At 43.5% G+C, this 15,741-nt stretch overlaps 1 protein-coding gene across 7 annotated transcripts in view; it reads right to left on the bottom strand.

The window, feature by feature from the left end:
• Positions 1-14,669, bottom strand: part of KDM3A (lysine demethylase 3A) — a 35,306-nt gene extending 20,637 nt beyond the window's left edge. For 2 of the 7 annotated variants that reach the window (XR_009965913.1, XM_062624292.1), the window contains exons 1-8: positions 13,951-14,215; positions 11,301-11,456; positions 8,982-9,092; positions 7,161-7,263; positions 5,933-6,057; positions 5,364-5,436; positions 5,191-5,279; positions 3,024-3,175 (exon numbers count right to left, since the gene is read on the bottom strand). Coding sequence is in view for 6 of the 7 variants with exons in the window: in XM_062624292.1 (XP_062480276.1) it covers positions 3,024-3,175; positions 5,191-5,279; positions 5,364-5,436; positions 5,933-6,057; positions 7,161-7,263; positions 8,982-9,092; positions 11,301-11,456; positions 13,951-14,121 (980 nt within the window). In the remaining variant the exon portion in view is untranslated. Of the gene's footprint in view, positions 1-3,023; positions 3,176-5,190; positions 5,280-5,363; positions 5,437-5,932; positions 6,058-7,061; positions 7,264-8,981; positions 9,093-11,300; positions 11,457-13,950; positions 14,218-14,649 lie in introns of those variants that run through there. The other 5 variants (XM_062624294.1, XM_062624295.1, XM_062624293.1 and 2 more) reach the window with 4 other exon arrangements.
• Positions 14,670-15,741: the final 1,072 nt, after the last annotated feature.

Genomic DNA, 15,741 nt, shown 5'->3' with positions numbered 1-15,741 from the left:
TGCCTTTTGCTAATAGCTGAAATGTGGGTTGGTACACGTGCGGAGCTGGATAGATCAGCTAGGTCATCTCTCAATTGTTTGAACTCCTGGGACAGTTTTTCCACAGCTGAAATCATGGAAGGGGGGAGACTGTCTTCGAACTCTCAGAGTTGATGAATCACTTCATCCACGGTTGGTGGTGCTACATCACGCCAGGTTATTGATGCCGATGAGTGGGCATATGATGATGGTGAACATGCAAATTTCTGCCACATGGCTTGTGTACATTCAACTTCATATGGATCTATGGGTGCACTCCCGGCATCTAACCTACAACAGATCATCTCTACAATGGCTGACTCCCTCAGAGACTGGATGCCTCTCTCTAGCATGGTTCAGTTGGCCAAATGACTCATAACATCGTCCTTGTACGGAAACCTTTCCTTCACAGCTGCCAAGAGCCGCCTCCAAAGGCTGAGGGACCATTTCTCTTTTGCAACTGTTTTGTCAATTCCCCCTTCTATAGCAAGTGATCCCTTGGCTTCTGTACCTTCTAGTCCATGACAATGATGCCCATTGTCCCAGCATCAGAGCAACCAGGTGACAATGTGCTCCTCTGGATGATGGGTGAAATCTTTTCACATATTCGGTAGCTCAGTTGAGGTCCAGGGCTGAGAAGTCACCTCTTCTTCTTCCTCTGATCCACATAATGATAACTCTTGTTCAGATGATGTCCCATGTAGTAAGTGCATTGTTTCTACATATTTCTTCACTGTATGGGCTGGTTTTTTGTGTCTTTTGTTTGCTTTTCCTCTTGTGTACAGGGGCAACTGATATTGGCACGAACTGGTCCTTTGGTTTAGCTGCAGTGACTATCACTGTGGCTGGAGTGGCTGCAGTGTCTGTCACTAGGGTTGGAGTGGCTGTAGTATCTGTTGTTGCGGTTGGTGCAGCCACTGTGCTTGGGGCTTGAGTAGCACCAGCAGCTGCACTGTCTATTGCTGCTGGGTTTGGGTAGCTGCTGTACTTGTTGCTGGGGCTGGTGTAGTTGCTGTGCTTAGAATTGGAGTAGCTGCATGGTCTGTTGTAGTCAGTTTGAGCAGCTGCTGTACTTGCAGTTAGAGTGGCTGTGTTGTCTGTTGCTTTGCCATCAGATCCAGAGACATCTTTTTTCCCTTTGAAGGTGCTGGATAGTGTTGAACAGGGCTCTGTAAGCATAGAGCAAGCCCCAGCACATTGCCGTGATTTGTCCCTCTCTGGTATGACCAGGATGACAACACACCTCATTTAAGTGTTTTACTAGTTTTTCTGGATTTTGCCCTCGTTCAGTGGTGAAGTTCCAAAGCACTGCAGGGACCCACTGGCCTAGATACTTGCCCATACTGTCACACGCACTCTGCCACTCATGACTGTCCAGCCTCAGGGAAAAAATCTCTTGGTCTTCCTATATTGTCATCTAACCCTAGACAAGACCCAAACCTGACTCTGCTTAACTTTTGAGATCAGACAAAATGGTTGTGAGTAAAACACACTCTGTATGTGTGCCAACATGGTGATCCCCATCACAGTCAGCAGGCACGTCTCAAGGGTATCCAAATGCCTTTCAAAACCTTCAGAACTCTCAAATGATGCTGTAAATAGTCTGGCGGGGGAGCTGGGAAGGTAAGGGAATGTCTCTTATAGGTTGACCAGCCAAAGAGGAAAAAAATGTGTAATTGCTAAATACTTCCATTATATACCTCCCAAAGTACAGATGTGAAGACCACACTGGGAACGCAAGCCAGATGAGTTTCATGATCAATGAGCCTATTGTATTACAAGTCATTACCCTAAAGCACAGTGAAACAACAACCTTAGCCCAAGCCCCCCAGCTGACAAACACTAAAAAAGCAGCTGTAAGTAAGGTACAACATGCTGAAACTCTGAGATCAAGAGCAACAACTTTGAGAGCCAATAAACCAGCATTGTGGCGAGTGACTATTAATCCAAAATAATAAATGCTTATCACAAATATGGTTAGAAACACTCCAGTCAGATCTGTCATTATCTCAACCCTCTGTGCTCCACACTGGGCATCACAAAGAACTGTCACGGTTTAAGCCCAGCTGGCAACCCAGAACCACACAGCCGCTCGCTCACTCACCCCCCTTCTTTCTTCCCCTGCTCACAGAGGGATGGGGAGGAGAATTAAAAGAACATAACTCCCATGGGTTGAGATAAGAACAGTCCAGTAACTAAGGTATAATACAAAACCACTGCTGCTACCACCAATGGTAATGATAAGGGAAATAACAAGGGAAGAGAATACAACCGCTCACCACCCGCTGACTGATACCCAGCCTGACCCAAGCAGTGATCTAGCCCTTCCGGGTAACTGCCCCCAGTTTGCATACTGGGCATGATGTGCTGTGGTATGGAATACCCCTTTGGCTAGTTTGGGTCAGATGTCCTGTCTCTGCTTCCCCCTGGTTTCCCTGCCTCCTTGGCAGGGCATGAGACTCAAAGTCCTTGGTTGGAGTAAACATTACTTAGCAACAACGAAAAACACTGGCGTTATCAGCGTTGTTGCCAGGCTGAAAGTCAAAAACAGCACTGCACCAGCTACTAAGAAGGAGAAAAATGACTGCTACTGCTGAACCTAGGACATTGGGGTAACAAAGAAGTTTAAAGCCTGGCATTCAACAGGAATATAACTAAGGACCTGTACTTGATGTGCAAGAAGCTGGCATGCAGGACATCTGCCTGAATGTGTTCCATTTCTCTTGGGAGAAGTATGTTTGACAAATGCAGGCACCACACCTACGTATAACCCAGCAGTTTAGAGGCGGGTACAATGAAGCAGCGGCATTGGCTTGTGACACTGAAGAGCAACTACCTCAAAGATGAAGTCCAGAGCAATCAAATTTAACATTTTTCTATGCCAACATTACAGAAGACTGGTTACTTCAGTTCTTTAAGATGACCTCCGAGTTTGTGTTGCTAAGAATTGGAGTTACCTTTGGAATTTGGAGTTATTTATGCATAAGCATCAACTGATTCCTTACCCCTGAGGAGTTTCTGCACCAAGATTGGGTGGCGAGTTAGCTGGCAGGGGCAAGCCTGGATGCCTTTGGTCTTTATTAGCAGGAGTACAGCCAAGCAATGCTTCACCCAACACAGTTGGTACTGACTGCACAGCTCCCTGACTGGGAGAGACCTGTAAAGGGAGATTTTCAGTTAGGAAAATTCAGGATAGCAGAAATACTGCTTTGCAGGGTTCAGCTTAAAAAGACAAATACATTAATGTCATTCCCAGTGTGTTTTATAAAGCTTGTTGAAGACCATTCCTCACTCAGCCCATAAGATGGAAAGACCTTAGAATAACTTCTTAAACCTCATCTGAAATCCTAGAGAAAATTAAATCTGTGAAGTTAGTCTGACAACCTCACTAAAAATCCAGATGTGAACTTCCTTGTAGTCAGAAAATCTTTTTACTGGGATTCTAGGAAGTGTCAAAGAAAGAAGTGCTGTACTGATGAAATCACATGTACAGTTCTTGTAGGAATAAAACAGGCCTATCAAATTAGTGTCTTTAAAACCAGTCATTTACTGTAGGGGTCCTTCCTCAGCTCTAACATCCACATTCCACTCCCACATACTCCACTTACGGCTAGAAGTTACACTACAGACCCATTGCCATCAACTCCAAACTATTTCCCTTTCAGCTTTGGTATAACACAGCTGTCAGGCATTGAGGCAAGCTCTCAAAACAACACTGAAATTAACTCCACATTAGAAGTCAGAGTACTCAGATACCAAGTGATAACAGAAAAAAACCATGACTTCATAGAATCATAGAATCGTTAGGGTTGGAAAAGACCTTAAAATCACCTAGTTCCTTATCAATCCCATACATTCACAGCCACCAAAAATCAGAGAAACAATCAGACTTCCTGTTTTCTGTATTAAAAAGTACACTCACTTGTAACCATTTGCAAGACATTTCCCAGAGAGTACAGAAGTGCTAAAGGATCCAGTCCTCTGAAGCAAAACTTTGAGGAGAATTAGAAGTATCTCACTTCACCACTTTAGGGAAAAAAACTGTGGTGAAACGAACTATGAATTCAGATCATAGCAACTCCTCTGCGGGATGTTTGGAATATGAAATGAAGAGCAGCTTTTTGTGTACCAAGCAGGCTGCTCCATGGCTGAATACACAGAAAGCAAAAGAATGGCAAATTGAGCACCCAAAAGATGCTAAAGGTACTCAAGCATGAGCTACAGAAACATCAGCGGATTATGACCGCAATGCATTAGCTGCTTTGTACTGATTTGCTGCACACTTTTCCTTAGCAGTAAATAAAAGTAGACCACTCTTTCCCTTGGGGAATCTTATCCTGTACTCGCTCCTCATGCTCTATCTTTGTGAAGCCATTCAAGGTGTCTAATAGCAATACCCAGTCATTGCCAGATACACACAGCTGGCTTAGCACAGGACTGACTACACCAAGCCAGAAGAACCCGAACCCCAATTCAAACCCCAACCCTCCCACCCCACCACCACTGCAGAGCTTCCAGAAGGCCTGCCTAAAATGCAACTTTTGGACTGAAACATTGGGACAAAATTATAGGGCAAATTTGAAGTGCTGTTCTTTAGCCAAGCCAAGATTTTTCATCAGCATTAAGTTACCCAGACCATCTTCTGACCTTTGAGACTGTTTTCTTAGATCTCAGTGACACTTGGCAGGTCACCCATAAAAGAAATAACATAGAGTTGAAAGTACCAGAAAAGTAGTTATATTCCCTTTTTTACTGAAAAAACATTTTCCAGACTGCTGCTTGAATCCTCAAAGCATGAAAGTGTACCTGAAGGTTTTGAGTTTAAGTACAAAACAGTTAAAGAACATGAGAAAGCAAAGGTTACAGACTTGAGAACTGCTTTGGGTTTTCTCCCACTCCAGAATACATGACCAGGCAGGTTAACTCCAAAGAGAAGGAGGGGGCAAAAAGCACAGTTACCAAAACAAAAGCCAACCTTTAAGGCTCAGTTAACTTTTTGCTGATTATCACAAGATGTTTCTCTCATGCCTAGACAAGTTTCAAGGAACTCAACACACCCTCCCAGGGATTATATTTATTATTTTACTTTTCTGTCTAATCCTTATTTAAGGCTGTTCTGAGAAGTGACATAACCTTTATATAACACTCATACATAACACAGCAAGGTATTACCTCAAGAGAAGATTTTGGGTGTTTAGCATCAACACTTCCACTGTTCTCAGATGATTTCCTTTTCATGCCCCCAACTCTTTTAGATTTATCTGGAAGAGAAGGTGATCAGGATTAGTCTATTTATCACAAATCTGCCACTTAGCATTTGAAGGACAAACAATAATAGATCTTACCAGATTTTCCATTGCTGTCATATATGATTTCAACGTGAATTAACTCTGGATCAAGAGTTTTTAAAGCTGGAATCTTGGAAAGGAACAAAAACACAGAAGCAGACATTTAAAGAGGTGAAAGTTTCTGTTTGAATGGATTTATCTTAGATGCTGTGGTACAGGCTGAGCTTAGACACTTAACTCCCAGGTTCTTTGAATACCAAGCTGAATTTAACAATATTTGTTGTGACAGTGTCTCTGCACGAAAACACACACATAAACCAGTGCTTCAGAGCACTGTCTGCACAGCACAAAGCAAAGAAACCATGATTAAGTTTGCCTTACTCTTCAACTAAGAATTTCAAGTCTCCCTCATTGTGCATAGAAGCCCACTTGCTGTCTGATAATTCCCTCAGCACCGGATAGAAACACTTTAGGGTAACAGGCTTTTCTGCACTACACCAACCTCTACTTTCTTTAAGCTTATTACAGTAAGGACAGAATTAAAAGTGATGTTGGTGGGGATAGAAATACAAGTTCTCACTCATTTCCCCATCTTTGTTTGTAAACCCACAGCAAGTGGTTCTTACCTCCTGACAGTTGACCTCTAGAGTTCTGGTGGTTGGATTACCATTGACAACAACTGCTGTGAACCACTGAGTAGATGGATCCAGGCTATAAATTCTGATTTTTGAACCAATGATGTTTTTCCCACCTTAAGAATTGATAAAAAATACAAGAAAAAGGAGCTTAAGAAAAAAAGGAGCATGAAGATCAGTTACCAACATAAATTTGCTGACAGTATTGCATGCAGGATGCAAGTAAGCAAACAAACTGAGAACCTTAAGACAACTTCCATAGAGCTGAGAAGGATAAAAAAGCATGATAATGCTATGTACAGCTACCTCCTTCCTGCAATAGTTCAATGAACTTTTCTGGAGGTTAAGGCATACAGCAGAGGCCAGACTGACCTCTGCATTTCACAGTGAGACAAGGAAATGAAGATTCAATTCTTCATCTCTTCACAGTATTGGAAATGACAACCCTAAGTTGCAATATTTGTCTTTCCGTAAAGGGAAGATATTTCTTGCATATGCAAGCACATGGCTCCAAATATCTTGTGTGAACCCAGTAATCAAGAATTTGAAGCTGGCAAATATAAACCCAACAAATTAAACTTGACTAAAAAAAGTCTCTAAAACTTGGGAAGTTTCATAAACAAGAAGCAGACTAAAAAAAAAACAACAAAAATTAGGTTACTCAAATGTATAAACAACTCCACATAATGGCTTTAACGTGAAAGAGGAGAGATTTGGATTAGATAGTGGCAGAAGTTCTTCCCTGTGAGGGTGCTGAGGCACTGGCACAGGTGCCCAGAGAAGCTGTGGCTGCCCCACCCCTGGCAGTGTTCAAGGCCAGGTTGGACACAGGGGCTTGGAGCAAGCTGCTCTAGTGGAAGGGGTCCCTGCCCATGGCAGGGGGTTGGAACTGAATGAGCTTTAAGGTCTCGTCCAACCCAAACCATTCTATGACCCTATGAATTCCAGTGAGAATTGCTACAAATCTGATACCTCTTCATAATCACCAAGTCATCTCTATGTGCCCAAAATACATACTCAGTCTCAGAAAGAGAGTTCTTGAAACTTAAATCTCCATAATCCTTCACATCTTGCATTCACTGCTATGAAACTGGTATCAGTATTTTAAAAAGGCTTTTACCCCTAAACCAGATTAGTGTCATTTACCCCATCACTGCAAAGATTTCCCTTTAGACTTGAGTATTTATTGCCAGTTTTCTGCTACAGAGCATGCTTGTACCTTGCACCAAGCGTGTTTCATCCAGGTGCTTCTTAACCAGAGCCTGAATTTCTTCATTAACATTTTGATCATCCTTAAGAGGAAGCCTGGAATTGTCCACATCCTATTCAGGAAGCAAAACAAGAAGTTGGTATTAAGAGTAATGCTTTTGATTAACAAAACACCGTAATATTTAGAGACAAAATAGAAGCAATTCAAAGAAGTCCAACAGGTTTCTCATTAGCCTGTCTTCCTTCAGCTCCTAGGATACTGGATTTATTGAGGCAGACATCATTTCCTTACCACTCATTTGGATGGAGCATCTGCAAGCCAGACTGAAGTGAGCTCTCCAGGTCCACTTTAATATTGTTCTGAAAACAGCCTAGCTTTGGCTTCCTACATTGCTAATGAGCACTGACTTTAATGGAACCATCAAGATTTTTTAATTGGGGATTTTAAGTTCTCAGAAACAGCAACTTTAAGTAGTCCTGAGCAGATGCCAATGCAAATATTTTCAGTTTTCTGTTTATATTTATAACACCAGGATCTAGCCCATCTCAAAGCACCATTACAAAATGTTCACATGAATGAAAACAGCTACATCAAAATCATTCAGAGTTATTCACAGAATCATAGAATATTTAGGGTTGGAAAGGACCTCAAGATCATCTAGCTTCAACTCCCTGCTATGGGCAGGGACACCTTGCACTAGACCATGCCGTCTAAGGCTCTGTCCAACCCGGCCTTGAACACTGCAAGGGATGGAGCATTCACAACTTCCCTGGGCATCATGTATTTGTATTTCAGGGGAGGGTTATTTCCTCTATTATCAACTACACCAAATGGAAAATGGAAAAGGGAAGTTTAGAGCAAGTTTTTACCAATGGCTCAGAGCTCTAATGAAAAAAACAACAGGTTTTGTTGGTTTTTGCATTTGATCCCAAACACTGCTTTGGTACCTGTAAGAAGCAGAAGGCTGAAGAGCTGATAGTGAAGAAACTATTATTCAAGCTGCCAGAAGAGCAATCTTCCCTTCTGCAGTATTGAGATAAGACTGCTACGTACAGAAATCTCTACTCTGCTGTTGAGCCAACACAGGCAAGACAACAATCTACAACTCAAATTTAGCTTAAAGTGATTCTTTTGTTAGTCTCTCAAGAAGAGTTATCTATTTGCTGACTTAACAAGTCAAAGTAGAACACTACTGATGGCACTACCACCAGCCTCAACACGAGACATCTATTACTAGTTTCATTCAGACTGTTTGTAGGTCTTGAGAGTATTTTTCTGAAATGGTTAAATCCTTTACCATTAGGAGATACTGTTCTTCAAACTGCCTGACAAGTCATGCAGGGCAATTGTTTCAACCTAATTCTCACTAATCAGCTTCCTTCCTGGTGCTCAATAAGGGGACTGTAATTCAACCACCTTATTTACATCCTGACCAATTCATCATTTGTTTAGGATGTGATGAGTTTCTATGAAACAGCAAGATTTATTCCAGACATCCCTGCAACTCCTTTCACAGCAAGAACAAAGTGAAGCTATTCCAGATTATCCACACCACCAACACGATGGGATCGCTGTCACCTGTGCTGAGTAACTGTCCTAGCACACACCCTCAGCAGCTCTTTTAAGTAACCACATCCTGGATCAGCTTCAGAAGGTTTTTATTCAGCGGACACATTCCATTCAGAACTGATATTTATGAGTTATAGCAACAAACACCTACTCCAAGTTTTCACCCATCTAAAGTCTGCATTTAGAATACATTAACTTGAGTTATCTTCAATACCAAGATATAAGATTATCTTCCATCTTTATAATGTCATAGAAGGTTACCTGAATGGGTGTCAAAAGGTCTTTAGAAAGAAAAACACATCTCTCTTCACCAAGATAACGTACTGAAACCATTGATCCCAGGCCAGCTTTGTCCACTAAGGATTTGTAAGTCTAGAAAAGTGATAAACATTGTCTTAGAAACAAAGTAAGAATACCTCATCATTCCTCATTTGCATTTAAACAAATACTTTAGTTTTGCATCTATTTCTCTGTTAAGATACCACATCTACACACAGCTCTCGAGATAAACCAAGTTTCTAATACATGCTTAACAGGAGTTACTGGACTATACTTGAAATCAATTTAATTTATTAGAATAAGTTAAAAAATTCAGTTCAGGGGACTGTCATTAACAAGAATTAATCATTCAGCTCAACAGAAAGAATTTACTAATACTAAAAGTTCCAATTGTGGCTATGTTAATGGAAGCCCTCCTTATGGTAGGTTGAGGGAATAACTAGAAATCAATGAAGGCTGCTGTATGGCTTACATTAAAGTTCTCAAAGGTTATGCAACATTGACAACACACTGAACCCTAGTTTAGGCATGTATGATGCTTGGAGAGCCTCATAGCTGTGATACCACTACAAGTACATTGCTGTAGTATATACAGCATACTATGGGGCTATACTTCTATAGTCTCATGGTTGTTATAACACTGCAGTACCAACACAGTTATACCAAAGGCTTTAAGAACAGACAAGAAACAAAGATTTCCTTTAAAAGCTTCAAAACTGTTCCTAGGTTAAATTTTGTCTGGTCCTGCAGTAGCAGCTCTGAGTGGGAAAGCATCAGAGAGCCTGGAATACCAGAAGTATCCAGAATAACTCCTTCCTACATGAAAAGTATATTTGTGCCCCATTTAAATTAAAAAAGAAAATCATTTTGATAGAGTATGTGTTTGGATTTCCAAAGGATTGATCAAGCAAGAAAAGACTTTCTTCCCCTTTATCATTTTCACTTCAGTTTGGACAGCTCTGTAGGGGCAGTATTACCAGAAAAGGAACAAGACTCTCTCCAGGAGCAACTGGGTATTACAGCTCTGTGAAGTTATCCTGTTCATCAGAAACTTTTATATACGTGAATCAACAAGTTGAGACCAAGATTTAAATAAGTTAATATACACACCCCCTTTGTGACCCCTTCTTTCCTGCCTGTGTAGTGGTAAAAGCAGCCTCCAGTATTGTGCTTGTCTTTATCCTACATCACTCCCCTGCTAAATGAGCTTTGGAACATGTACACTGCATGAACTGACACGTCAATGCATCATGAGGAAAACCTTATGCATAAATTGAAGACAAGTATCCAGTAAGCACTGTTCAGGTACTTGGAAAGGGACAACAGCTAAGTTTAACTAAGCAGGTTTTCAGAACATTGTATCAGCAAAATCCACTGTTAGAACTACTGATATTAATGCACAGGTCAGGAAATAAAATTAAGGATTCATCTTTCCACTTCCTCTCCCATCCTGTTTGGCCCTACCAGCAATAAAAATCTGCTTAGATTAGCTTTGCTTAAGAAAAAAGCTCAGCTAAAATGCAGCAGCACAAATTACACTGCATACCTTATACTTAGCAGATTTAAGAGTATTAATTATGCTGAAGTTGTAGCCCGTGTTTTAATGTTCAGAACGTTTACATCTTTGTTTATTTAACAACTACTTTTAGGAGTACCAATATTCAAAGTAGCCAAGTAAAACTATCCTGGCTGAATACATTAAGAAATGTGCCCTGTTCACCTCCACTGACTCATTTGCCTAGCCAGCCATGCATGGCAGTTACAGGAAGCTTAGTTCTCTGGCTTGTACAGTGTAGCTCAGGTTTTTCTATGCACTAAGTCCAAATCTCACAAATCATTTGTGCCAGGCAGCCATCACATCAGTCATTCCAATTCTTGTTGTCTCAGATCAAGGATCACTGAAGAATTAACAGCACTTGAGGCAGAGTAAAACAAGATATAAATACACACTATCCTTAGAAACCTGTTATTGACCCTTTTTCTTTTCTCAGCTGCAGTTTCATGAAAGGAGGAAGAAACATGAGACTAGAGGGAGAAGGAATTAACATTGTACAGAACAGCGGCTTGGGAGGGAAGCAAAGTCATAAAAATACATCCCTGTATCTTAGGCAGAACATACCAACTTCAAATGCTTACAGGCTCTGCCTAGCTCTAGCTATACAAGGAGATTTAGTCTCCCTTCATATTACATGTTACAAGTACAAAAGTGAAGCTATACTTGAGAAATTCACACTTGTAACAACACTGTCCTCAGAAGGTAGAACTGCAAAACCAAATGAGTTAGGCCAAGTGTATACTTGCCATAGCAGGCCACTGGACAGGAGACACAGAACCAGCATGAGATTTTCTTTCAGCCAGTACCAGTTTTTGCTCCACCAGAAATGCTCTCATTTTATGGCTGTAGACTTCTATCCATCTTCGTTTTTCCCATGACTCATCATCAAATTCTACACAAATCTACAGAAAGGAAACAAAGCAAAGGAGTGACTAACCAGAAAATTCAGACACATGCAACATGAAAAAGGATAAGCACCAATTTCATGAAGAAAAAAACAAAAACCAAGAGTACTTATAATGCAAAGATGGTTATTGCTTTTCTGTGACACCATCAAGCAATCACTACAGCATCCCAGCCTGACCTAGTAGTTTCTAGGGGAGAGCCAATGTTAACTGGTTTATCATCACTGCTGTCTCATAAAACATTAACATTCTTATTTAACTCTACAACCATCCCATCTCAGTAAGTCCTCTGCTGCTCAAGGACAGCTACATGTGATAACTCTGCCACCAGTGTTTACAATCAGGTCAAAACCATATACATATAAAACTCTAAAGAACTGTACAGAATAGTGTCAGATGCATTTGTAACAAGCTCCAAATCAGAGTACTTGAATAAACAAGATGAATTTTTCCAGAAATACTAAGAATAAGAGTCCCAAAGAACAGCTTTAGTTAATATATTGAAAGCAAATGACAGTTAAGGTGATCAAGTCATATAATGTGAAAGTCGCTTGCTGCCTGCTTTGAACTGGTATTTATCTTTGAGTCTGAAGTATCTACACAAACTTTAAGAGGAAAACAGTTCTCACTTCTTGGCAATACCATGCCCACTTCCTTTGGGATGGCATTGTCCTTCTTTCAAAGACAATACGAAGAGATGAGCAAAGGCTTAGGAATGACAACTCTGCCTGAATACAGCAACTGGATTGCCTACCAAGACAACAGTAGAGCACTACTCAGACAAATCACTCCCTCTTCCCATAAAATAGCAAGATCCAACCCAAATACATTTAACTAACGGCAGAGAAAGCTCGGTTGAGTGAATCTTAGAAACAGTCCCTTGTGTTTAGCTTCCTTCTCAGGGGAAAGGCAAGTAAAAGCATGCACACAATATAGCATTACCACAGGAGTGCTAATGGGTGCACAAATTAATTTAGTCATTTTGAAGTTCACAGAAACAATTAAAGAGATAAGCAAACAGCACAAGTACCAGAACGGCTTGGGTTTTTTTTTTGCATAGGATCAACACAAACGGGAAAACACAGCTGAGAAAATATTTTAGAAGTAGCTGATAGTCCTATTTACAGCTTGTTTTTCTGTACAGAAAGCAAAGTTTAGAAGAATAACTATTCCTACTCCTTTAGAGACCTCTTCCTCTCCCCCTTGCCCAATCTATTACTATTTTGGGTCTAACTGTACATTGCTCTTCCACAAAGCTGTGAGAGAGAAACGGAGATGGCACGTGGGTTGGTACAAAGAGCTTTCTACACCTCAGTTGTCTATTCTGCAACTTTTATAACACTTTTACTGGAGAACGCACCAACTGAATCGCTTCCGGCAGAACTGTAACCAGTTACAACCCAAACCATGCTGTGATTCTATGATACTCCTCATATATAAGGAGGAGTATCACTATAAGTACAGCATGGGCACAGTCCCACTGCCTAGAGAGCTTCACCCCTGCTGCAAACACACAACAAGCAGCTCAGCTCCTAACAACACGGAGCTCTTCGTAATTACGTTCACACTTCCAGAGAAGAGTTACAAACAGGTAGGTTTTCCTTCTGCTTGACATGGATCAGGTGCTTCTCCAGTTAATCAGAGATTACAAAGATTCCCATTAAAAAGAAACAGTTTCAACTGAAAAATGGCACTGTTGATGCCTCATAGAACAGCATATCACCAAAGTCCCTTGTAGAAACAAGTAAGAGGACCATGTAACAAGATGCAATGACTATAAGGGAGGTTTGTCCCTTAGAGAGTACTTTGTATACTATAGTAATTGCCCAGGCATGTTTGAATGGTTTTACTGAGAGCAGTTGCCAAATAGCCCCTTTAGAACTTAGTCTCAAACAGTGAAGTCAAAGAGTGGAAGTCCCTTGACTTCCACCCAAAAAGTAGTTACAGAATTACACTCGGCTTGCAGTAACTGAATGTGTGGTTAAAAATCCCTTTGGTAAATCATGACTAAGTAGCCACTACTCAAGAAGAGTCTGAGAAGCCTCCAACACCATACATGAACTTGGTACATCTTTCAAGACAGCAGAAGTACTTTGCTCATCCAAAGAGCAAGAAAAGTCACCAACACCGGATAGCTTTGGTTTCATCTCCAAGGAAAACGTCCATAATTGACAAGATCTTAAATGACATTGAGGAAACACACAGAAAAAAAGCCCAGGCACAGCAGGTGCCATAACAATATGCGTATTTTTAAATGCTGGTGTTAGAAAGAACATTTATAACTAGTTTGAGGCAATTTCCAGCATTAGCACAAACATGCTGAAAGCTTTATCAGAAGCGCACGTGTTTTCAAGCATGGTACGCAGTGAAGTTGACCAAGACAACTTCTCTCCCCCAACAACAGCGTGTATATACACACACCCACACGAATTTCCAGGTCACAGGGTAAGCGCTTTAGTTTAAGCAGGTGTCTTTGAAAGTTCCCGGTTACCTTCAGGTCTTGTTTGGATATATCCGTATGGGAAACTGCTCGGATCCTGCCTGACTTCCAGGGCCATTCCAAGATGCGGTTGGTATCCCACGACCTGTCCTCTTCTTCCGAGAGGCTGAGGAACCTCTTCCCCACGAGCAGCGACCAGCTCCCCTCGAGCCTCAGCACCATTTTAACTCATTGGGAGACCTCCAGAGCAGAAACCGATGAAGGAGAAGAATAAGAAACCAAACCAAGACCAACGGAGGCGGCCGTCAGCTGGCAGCCCCCCGCCCGCCTTCCCTCACGGGGAGCCGCTGGGGCCGGGAGATGCGTTGCTTTCCTTCACCCTCTCCCCGTCCCCTCCCTCCCCCGCTTCTTCCCAAGCGGCTCAAGCCGAGCCCTCGGACACCCGCAGGATGCCCACGGTCCTGTTAATCATTGCCTCAGTGGGGCTGGCTGCAAGGAAACACCACAAGCTGCTGCAGTGCAGCTCCCGAAGATCCCCACGGCTGCCGACAGTCTCCCTGCCTCCTCGTCAGCCCCGCCGCCTCTTTGTTCCCTCCCTCCCAAGAGCCGAAACGGGGGGCGGCAGCTGAAGAGAACGCAGGGGAACAAGCGGCCCGGCCGAGCTCCTTCCGGACGCCTCTCCGCGTCACCAACACCCGCTCCTGCTCATCTCAAACACCCCTCTCCTTATGCCCTTGCCCTTACCCTCACCTGCTTCCCCCTCCCCAGCCCCTGCCGCCACCCGGCGCACCCCGCCGTGGGTCAGACGGCCCCGGCCCGCGCTCTCCACGAAGGGCCCCGCCGGCAGCCGCTCCGCAGCGCGGCACTGCCCGGCCCCTCAGCAGCGCGCCCTCCCGCCCGCTCCCCACCCCGGCGCGCAGCCGGCCCCCGCCGCTCCATACAGCGTTTCTATTGGCTGTAGCGAGGCAGCGGGGCGGGGCTAAAGGCAAGCCTCCCGCTGTGATTGGCCTAAAGGGGCGGGGCCCGCGAGCTCGGCCACGCCTCGAAACCGTTGCTCAGCAGATGGCGGATCACAAAAAAGGGGTAGTATCCTTCCGCGAAGCGTCGAAGGAAGGAGTCCTCCCGCACGCCCACGTTGACGGAGAGCCCGAAGATGGGGCCAAGTGTGGAGAACCAAATATGTTTTAGGCCGTTTTTCGCCTTAAGGCTTGTGTTTGTGCCTCAGGCGAGCTGAGCCTTAAGCCATAAGGCCCGCTTTTGGAGGTGGCGGAAGGATCCTGGGGAGGCAAGAGGCGTGAATCGTCCGGTTATACGTGCAGCTCGCGGCGTACTCAGATATAGCACAGGGGGAGGGGGCACATGCGGGGCGCTACTGCGCAGGCGCGGAGTGGCAAGGTGCACCTGCGGGGGCGCTGCGGGACGGCCTCTGCGCCTGCGCAGGACCGGCACCTGCCCCCGGGTCCGCGTCTGCGCGTGCGCAATGGAATGGGGGAATGGCGAGGGAGGGGTGGAGGCGAGTTGCGCCCGCCGCCATCTTGTTGGGGTGCAGTGGTGGCTGAAGTGGGCTTGTATGGCTGGGTCTGGGGTGGTGGGGGAAAGAGTAATGTAGTGATAGAGGTTCCTCGGGAGGATGGTGGGCTTTGGAGAAGCTCTGGTTGGAGTTGATGTGGGTTATGGGGTTGTGTCTGCAGTAAAATGGCTTCCACCACCTCAGATGTCTCATTGGTTTCATGCGTGAGCTGTGTGTTCTAATGAAAGAGTAGCCAAGCTAGTAAAGAGGACAAGTAGTTAAAGTGAGGATATGGTAATGAGGTAGCTGGTGGTATTCTGAGTGACCTCACA

The sequence above is a fragment of the Pezoporus occidentalis genome, unplaced genomic scaffold, assembly GCF_034315485.1.
Source record: "Pezoporus occidentalis ecotype Australia unplaced genomic scaffold, CSIRO_AGI_Poc_V1 ctg265, whole genome shotgun sequence".
NCBI lineage: Eukaryota > Metazoa > Chordata > Aves > Psittaciformes > Psittacidae > Pezoporus > Pezoporus occidentalis.
The sequence above is the reverse complement of the archived record's forward strand: the minus strand, read 5'-3'. Positions and strand labels throughout refer to the sequence as shown.